Source organism: Gossypium hirsutum, chromosome A05, assembly GCF_007990345.1.
Source record: "Gossypium hirsutum isolate 1008001.06 chromosome A05, Gossypium_hirsutum_v2.1, whole genome shotgun sequence".
Taxonomy (NCBI): Eukaryota; Viridiplantae; Streptophyta; class Magnoliopsida; order Malvales; family Malvaceae; genus Gossypium; species Gossypium hirsutum.
The window spans coordinates 40,243,181-40,252,766 of NC_053428.1; the positions used below are offsets into that span (position 1 = coordinate 40,243,181).

Consider the following 9,586-nt stretch of genomic DNA (forward strand, 5'->3'; position numbering starts at 1 on the left):
ATGATTATATTGTTATATATTGATAATGTTGTTGTTTTAATTTTAGTGACCAGAAATGTAAATTTACATAAATATGGGTGACCAATTGTAATTATGTTTAGCTATTTTCGTTAAAATATTTATCACTCACAAATTTAAAATTTATTTTATTTATCACAAAATTAAATATAAATATAATATGCTCTAAATCCCTAAACTCTTCATATATTTGGAATTTATTTAGTTTTTCTACTTTTATTTAAAGTAATTTAGTCCCTCTACTTTTTAAATTTCAAAATATAAGTCAAATTGTTAACATCGTTAAAAATATCCTATTAAATTTAGGTTTACTATAGCATCTTTATTTCTTGCTACATGGCTACTAAGGAAGTATTTTGTTTTTTCAAAAATGAACATGTGACTTTAGTAGAAAATTTTTAATGAAGTTAACAATTGAATTTAAATTTTAAAATTTGAAATGTAGAGACTAAATTATTGGAAATAAAAACAGAAAGGTTAAATTTCAAATGTATAAAGAATACAAAAACTTATAATATATTTTAACCTAAATAAAATAAGTAAACCATAATAAAATTGATCGATTTAACTGTCTATAAAAGATCAAATAAAGCTTTAGTTAAAATAAAAAAGATTGTTGATATAATATTTTGAATTCGAATATTATGGAACATATTTTTCTATGTTTTATATGATAAGAAATGAAAAAAGTATCCGACAATAATATTTTTATTTTATAAAAATATTTTGATAAATATTCAACAAGAATAATATCAATTAAAATAAGATATTGCTCGAACTTCAAATTTATTGAATATTAAAATCAAATTTAGACATCTATATTTTTATTTTATATTTTTTAAATTATAAGAGGAGGACAAAACCCTAACAACAATATAATTAACACGGTTCAAACTTAATTACACCTATAACCTGAACACCTTACTATCAGAGCAACATGTGATCCTAGACAACTCTATTTTAGTACTTTCTGAAACGAAATGAAGAGATACCAACAAATAACGCCAAAATGATGAGTACCGCAAATACAACGAAATCACTGACAGAATTCGACGGTGCTATGGTACTGGAAGCAAGCCCGTAGGAGATACACATCAAGAAGTAAAGTGGCCACAAACAAAACATGATATTTTTAGCGACGACATCAAACAGTGATATCATTATGACAAATGATATGAAAAAAGCCACTCCATTCGAAATGTAAAACAGAATAAAATTAGTTGAGGTCATCACTGATTTTCCTTCACGATTATGTTGGAAACGTGATGGGCCGAAAATTTACTTTTTATTACACACTCAATATATTACAATACGAAGATTACAAATATTTTCTCAATGACTAGATAGTCTAGCTGCTGCTAGATTTTAACTCACTCAAGGTTTGCTAACCTTCTCACTCTCACTCACGTTGCTTCTCTTATTTCTTTTTTCTTCTCATTTTTCTTCATTACAACACAAGTTCAAGCCTCTATTTATAGGCTGATAAAGTGACAACAAATGTGGCTATTAATCCACTTAATTTCCAGCCACAAAACATCTCAATAATGGAGCACTTTGTATGGCTAAAATTTCAGCACTTTGCATGGCACAAAATTGCTCCACGTCTCATGCTTCTAGATTATGCTTGGAGTGGGTTTGATTTCTAACAGATTATCTTTATTATTTGAACCGGCTGCGCCGTCCTCTGCAAAACCGCCCGGGGGGCTGAGAATTGCTTGGTAAGTCATTGATAGTACCAGTGAGAATACGACGAGCAATGAATTGATTGTTTCGGGTTTCATTTCTTTGAAGTAATCTGTCAGTATTCCATTGAAGTTAGAAAACTTTGAAAACCTGTGGGGATTACTCTTCAGAATTTTCACACTCGTCCTATTGTCGGCAAGAGTTTCTCTTTGTAACACATCCATTGCTGTAAAACCAAGTTGATTGATCTTCTTCCTGTCGACTTCCTTGCACTTTACCAACAGTTTGATCATCTGTTTGGTTTACAAGCCCACAACACAAAATTAATAAAAAATACAATATATTTACATTACGTATTAAGACTATCATTATTGCAACAAACAGCTAAAATAACCCAATATTCAGCAAAAAGAACCCAATAAATTTTAAATTTGTCGTCGATTAAATTAGAAAAATTATATTGGATATGAAATTTTGGAGTAATATTTTACATATAGAATAACAACAATAGAAATAATATACTCTTTCTTCCCAAATAAAAATATCACTCACAGTTCATGAAATTAAAATTTCTAACCTTTGATATTGTTTATTTTAAAAATTTTAATTAATTAAAATTTATAAAATACATTTTAAACTACTTTATTTAAAGTTTTTATAATATACTTTTTTGAAATTTTATCTATAAATAAAATTCTAAAAATAATAAGTCATAACAATTTTTTACCAATACAAGTCAAAATGGTATCGAAGGATAATGTAAATTTTAAGTTAGTCAATTTTGACTGTTAGGGTCATAAAATTCAAGGACTGACGTAATCAAATGATATTAGTTAGATGTCTTGGAGCTCAAATTTAAGTTAAAATCGAAATGATTTAATTCAGTCGGAAGCCAATTAAAGATTTTTTAAAATTTCGGTTAATGATTAATTCGGTTCAAAATCAGTTAATTAACCGAACTTAATAAATAATAATATTATATATGATATGTATTAGGTTATAACTAATTCAGATAGATCGGTCAAATGAACATTATCAAATTTTTTGTTGATATGTTTTACATTTGTTTTAGCAATATATATATACATATATATATAAATTTCGGTCAATTCAGTTAACCAACCGAATTAATGGAAATATTCAGGTTAAATAATTAAAAATTTTGGTTAATACTAATTTAGTTCAATTAACCGACCGGTTAACTATTTAAACACCCTCACTATCCTTCCAAAAAAAAAATTGATATTAATTAGGGCAATCTACATTCATCCAATTTTTTTCACTATAAGAAATTATAAAATAACCACTCAATTATAAGTAAATATTTTTATCAACCAACTATAAAGAATTACAAAAAAGCTACCAAATCATCCAGTTTTATCTTTTCTTGTCATCCATCTATCTTAAAATTTTAAGTGTTGCTATTTTTATATTAGCCAGGTAATAACTAAAATACAAAATTATAGATGCAACTTCAATCCAACAATACATTTTAATAATAGATGTTCCAAAATCCTAACGTTACATCAGAACTAGGGTTTAATCCAAAAAGAATGGAAAAAGTACCTGTGGTTGGTTATTTGATGCAGCTAAGTGCAATACAGTGTTGCCATCCTTATCTTGTAGGTTCAAGATTTTAATTCTCGTTGACCTACTGTCTTTGAACGTCTTTTGAATCCATTCCAACATAACTTTAAATGCTTCAAAGTTTTTGCTTTCTGCAGCAATATGCAAAGCAGTTTGCCTCCTCATAGTCAAATCAAAGATACAATCGGGACAAACATCCAAAAACTGAGACAAAAGATGAACATTTACATCCCGAGCTGCATAATGAGCAACAGTGAAACCCTCCCTCCCTTTAAGACGGACAAGATTTTCATCAATAGATAAAAAATCAAAAACCATTTCTGGTTTTCCACTAAGCAAGGCTAGATGAATGGGGGAAAAGCCATCCTGGTTCAGTTTCCTGGTAAACGATGGCTTCAAGTTCATCATCTCCATTGCAAAACCGTTATTGCCTGTAACTGCAGCAATGTGTAATGGCGTATCCACGAACTCCATCTTATCTATACGCTTGAAAACATTGGCATCGTGGTGGATGAATGAATACAAGGCATCAATGTTTCCTGTTTCAGCTGCTCTCTTTAACCTTTCATCCATTTCGAACAATCAAAGAATAATTAGATACCAAAATGACTGAAAACTTGAAACGAGCTTTTGCCCACTTATATATCAAATAACTGAGGAAGATGTTGCTAAACATTTGTCCAGTCTTGAAAAATCTAACTTAGAATTTTAAGGATTGATTTGCGTGTATAAGTTAAGTTCTTCTAGACCAAGTGATTAGTCGTTCACGGTTTATAGTGCCGTAGTGCTTCTCTAAGTTAGATTTTGAAGGGTTGATTTGCGTGTATAAGTTTAGATATTCTAGACTTGACAAGTGATTAGTCGTACACGGTTTTGTAGTGCCCTAGTGCTTCTCTTAGATTTTAAAGGGTTGATTTCTATTTTACCATTTGACTCCAAAAAGAAAAAAATAATACTATTTACAAAAATGACCTTCGTTCAAAAATATTTATTCAAATGATTTGAAATGGACAGTAAAATTGAGTTATGGGAACTAGATGATCGACACTACTATTTTTTTCTATTAAGAAAATAATTTTAGAAGGTTTTGGACACTACATGGTCGGCACCCATGTATTTTCTTTCAAAAAAATTTTTGGGGGTGGTAGCACACTGATGGCCGACACCCTTTTATCTGATTAAAAAATAATTATTTTGGGGGGTGTGGTGCTGGCCAACAAATGGCCAAAATCACCCAACAAAAGAGATAAAAAAATTATCATTACTCGTTATGTTTCTTTTGAATTTAAACCGTCTTTGCCTCAAAACGTTATAAGTCTAAAAGACCTGCTGACCTACGCATTTCTTTTACATGATCTTCTTGACTTGCTTATAAGTAGCTTATTGAATTTTTTTAATTCAAATTTTTATGTCTATTACGCACTACAGGAAATTAAACTTTTAGTAGCGTTTGGACAGAAAACGCCTCAAAAGATAAAGTAATAGAAGCGTTTTTCTCATAAACGCCGCAAAAGATAAGCTAAAGGTAAAGTAATAGCGATATTTATGAGAAAAACCCGCAAAATATCATTTTATTTTTAACCAAACTACGCCGTTTTTGCTAGGCTTAGTTTTATCCTCCAAATTAGTTTCCTGAAATTCCTTATTTTTTTCTCCTAAAATTTTCCCCAAATGCCTAATTTTTTACCCCTAGAATTCTGGTAATTTTCTCTTCCCCCTCTTTGATTGAGCAATAAAACAAATATGAAATATCCCCAACTCACAAATTTCGGTTAAAAGCCAAACACATTCGCCTAACACACGCACACGTTCAAGCTCCACCTTCAAATCTACCAGCAAAGAGAGAAAAAAAAAGGAAAGAACTTGATTTGAGTCCATAAAGAAAAGGCTTTTTTTTTAATCTCTAATTCGTCCAAATTAATTTATTTGGAGATGCAATCGTTGTTATTACCCCCAACATATTGTTGAAGCACCCATTATCAAACCCTAGAATGCTTCTCTTCTCGTCCTAATCCTTCCAAGGTTCGTTTTTCTTTTCTCTCTGATTTTTTTTTTATGTTTCTGGATATTTTAATTCGGGTTTTCAAGGTTCTGATGATGATTTTCGAATTTGCCCAGCCCTCATCAAGCTTATTTGGCGCCTGCGTCTCGGTTGCAAAAGGTGTAATCAGTCGCGACGTGCTCATGGCGTTGTCTTCGGGTTCGATTACCTGGTTTTACGCGCAGGCTGAGTAAGTGCCTTTTTATTTTTAGATTTGTTCTGTTACAATTTTAGGTTAATTTTGAAGTAGGGTTAATTGTGTTAAACGCTACCAAACTATCGTTTAAATTTTAAATGGTGGATAATTTGCTATTGATTATGATGGAAATGACTATTAAATGTTTAAAATTCCTCTTATTTAATTGATGGTTGCTGCTGTTTAAATGTGTCTGAATGTGAGTGATAATGATCAAACTTATCCTTAATTATTTGGTTAATTGCTTCTGTCTAGAGGTTTTATCGTTGTAATTGAGGTGCATAAATGTTGTTAATTGTGATGTTAAAGTGCTGCAAATTGAAGTATTAAAGTGTTGTAAATTGAAGTGTTTAAATGTTGTAAATTGAAGTGTCTAAGTACTGCAAATTGAAGTGTTTAGTTGCTAGAAATTGAGATATTTTGTATCACCCCTAGCCCGTAACCATCGCCGAATTAGAGTTATGAGGCATCACCGATTAAACTATTATTCATACAAACGTTTATATAAAAAAAATTCAACTCAAGATTCTGATCGCATATAGCTTTTAACTCAATTTATTATTAAACCTTAAAAGAAATTTAAGATACTCAATACATCCCTAATAGTGTATAAAATCTAATGTATGTACAAATTAAACATTTACACTGTACCCGAAACATGGAACACTTCTATGGTTTCATGAATGATTATTTAACTTGTTGTATACATATGTCACGTGTATGCACAAGTTGCACTAAATGAAATAAATTTCATTACCTTTCTTTTAATCTATTTATATGGCGTTACTACTTTAATTATATTTTATTCATAGGTAACACATTAACGCAATTTAATACACCTTTTTTAAAAACTTATAAACATGTAAGTAATTGTAACTGAATATGACCATATAAAACTATAAGGCAAATTATAAATTGATAAATCATCATCACATAAGAACGCAACATATAATACCAAACTCAAGCACCTTTTTACAATTTAGTATAAATCTCTCGAATAACCCTAATGATAATTTGACTTTATATCATGCCAAAATTCACTAAATTATCAAACTGCCAAATAATAGCAAATAACAACCCTTGCACACATTTTATTTATGCGCACATGTCAAAACAATTAATCAAACAATTTTTTTTTTTTTAAAAAGAAATGTACTTAGTACTTGTTATCTTTCATTACCAAATGATAGTACTCAATCAAGGCTTGCCAAGAATTACGTCTATGCATATACGAACCTAAACCCAAACATAAAAGCGAATTCACGTGCATATATTTCACCTTAACTCAAACATATCCAATTTAAACTATCAAGCTTATGATCGAATTCAACATGTCACTTACTATATTATAATCTAACTTTGATATACAATCACGTGCTATTCCTAAGGTTCGTACGGGGCTTTCGGACGTTGTAACTCGGTCGAATCGAATTTAGAAACGAAATAACCAAGCCTTTCCATATTCAGCTATATCAAATATAAACTTCAACATTTCATAACAGCATGTATATTTAATATTTAACTACAATTAAACACGTCTATTTGCTTATAAACTTACCTCGGACTTCGTAGAATAAGACGGAGGGGCTGCTAGTCGACAACTTTTGTTTTTCTCCGGTCCAAATTCGATTTCTTTGGTTCTTGATCTAAACATATTCAAATTAAGCTCATTCAAACATATTTTCATCCAATTTAGTCCAAAATCACATAAATAAGCAAATTACTATTTTACCCCTGACATTTATAATTTTTACAATTTAGTCCCTATTGTTCAAAACACAAAATACACAAAATTTCACAACACCCATATTAGGCCGAATGATACCCATGCTCATACAAATCCATATATTTTATCAATTTCACATTTTAGTCCCTTAAATTATTATTTTTGCAATTAGTCCTATTTACTCAAAATTACCAAAAACTTCAATACAAAATATGTTAATCTTAAACATATCTTTCATTTTTCATCATTAAATAACAAAAATCACAAGCTATCAACAATGGCTTAACTCAAAATATTCATTAAAATAAAAAATTCAAGCATGGGTTTTGAAGTATTCGAAGTAATGATCACAAAAACGTAGAAATTATCAAAAACCAAACTAAAACTTACCTTGAATCAAGCTTGAAAATGCCGAACCCTAAGTTTCTTTTCTTTTGTTATTTTGATATTTGGCTAGTAGAAAGTATGAACACATTATGATTCGTCTTATTATTTTATGATATACTTTATATTATAACATTTTATCACATAAGTTACTATTTTACCCTTACTTATTATTATGTATAAATTACTTACTAACGGCCGAATGTGTCCATGCAAGTATGTAAAGGAATATTTGCATTATAGGTGCTTCCATTAATAAAGACAATAGCAATTAAGTACTTTCACATTTAACAACTAAATTTTTATCTTACGCGATTAAGTCCTTTTATTTAATCGGACACCTAAACGACCAAATTAAATCACGAAAATTTCACAGACATAAATTTACACAAAATAAACACAGCAAATAATTTTTAAATATTTTTCTGACTTGGATTCGTGGTCCCGAAATTACCGTTCCGATTAGGGTCTAAATTGAGTTGTTACAACTCTCCCCCCTTAGGGATTTTCGTCCCCAAAAATCTTACCTGTGAATAGGTTCGGATAACGTTCTCTCATTGTATCTTTTGGCTCCCATGTTGCTTCTTCAACTCCATGCTTATGCCACAATACTTTGACTAATGAAATCTTTTTATTCCGTAACTTTCTAGTCTCACGAGTCAAAATATGAATCGGTTCTTCTTCGTAGGTCATATCAGGCTGAATTTCAATCTTAGACGGACTGATCACATGGGAAGGGTCAGATCGATATCTTCGAAGCATCGAAACATGGAATACGTTGTGTATCTTTTCTAACTCAGGTGGCAACGATAATCTGTAAGCAACTGGTCCGATACGCTTTATAACCTCATACGGCCCAATAAACCTCAGACTCCAGCCCGTGGTCAAGGCTGTTGAATAGGCACGGCCGTGTAGTCTACCGTGTAAGCTGTGCTTCGATCCTGCTAAATGGACACAGCCATATGACATGCCCGTGTGAGGAAGTCCAGGCCGTGTTGATTTCCCACGTAGGTCTATTTTCTCCATTTTTGACCCGTTTCTCGTTCTTTTTACTCTCCTATGCTCACCTAAGTATAAAATATAAAATTAAAGGATTAGGAGCATCGAATTCACCAAATCTAAGGAGAAACCATCCATAAATATGCTAAGCATGGGATAAAAATATGTATAAATTACGGTTTATCAGTACCATTCAACTAGAGTTGTTCAGTAACCGACCCTCGACTCTTGGGATAGTATGTCATCCCCGACTATTGGAGTCTGAGACCCAATCTCAGCAGTAGAAGTACCAACGGTCTCACTGGTCTCTAGATTGGGCATACTGCCCATAAAGGATGACTCTGTTTGAGCTCCTCGTCAATGCCCATGGCACTCACGAGAACCACGTCCATGACTACCACGCAACTCATTATCTCAACTTATCTATAATGCTAGAGGTTTACAGATCAGTTCAAAGTTCTCATCAGATGTCTTATTTCATAATTCATATCACAACCGTTAACTAAACCAATAATTTTAGAAACCAACAATTCATATCTTATCAGATATCTTAATGCTATCACACATAGTTATCAGATCTCATGCCAAATGTATATACTAGAATAACAGATTATTCAGTAACAGATTGTCAGATAACAGTTTCAATGTCTAATTCTGATCATAGGAACCCTATGGTATGCCTACGTTTGATTCGAACGATGATTACGACCTTAGAGCAAAATCTTGATTTTTGGCCCACAAGCCCGTGTGGATTCACACAGCCAGGGTGGCTAGCTCGTGTGGTTTCAAAAAGTGAGTTACACGGTTTAACACACAACTAAGCATACGTTCGTGTGACTCATAACCCAAAATTTCCCTCACACGGCCTGGACACATGCTTGTGTCCCTGGCTTGTGTGACCTTAAATGCAAAATAGTGAGTCACACAACCTAGACACAAGCCTATGTGACCC

The 9,586-nt window shown here is 31.6% G+C and overlaps 1 protein-coding gene across 1 annotated transcript; it reads right to left on the minus strand.

Moving 5' to 3' along the window:
* Window positions 1–3,147: 3,147 nt before the first annotated feature.
* On the minus strand, window positions 3,148–7,703 carry LOC107960575 (ankyrin repeat-containing protein BDA1). The gene is made up of 3 exons (XM_016896905.2): window positions 7,642–7,703; window positions 7,084–7,171; window positions 3,148–3,850 (listed from the first exon to the last, which is right to left on the minus strand). The coding sequence occupies exon 3, from the start codon at window positions 3,760–3,762 to the stop codon at window positions 3,241–3,243; it is 522 nt and encodes a 173-aa protein (XP_016752394.2). The 5' UTR covers window positions 3,763–3,850; window positions 7,084–7,171; window positions 7,642–7,703; the 3' UTR covers window positions 3,148–3,240.
* Between the last annotated feature and the right edge of the window lie 1,883 nt (window positions 7,704–9,586).

Coding starts and splice junctions, on each gene's coding strand:
- LOC107960575 (XM_016896905.2), bottom strand. CDS start 3,762: ATGGAGTTCGTGGATACGCCATTACACATTGCTGCAGTTACAGGCAAT.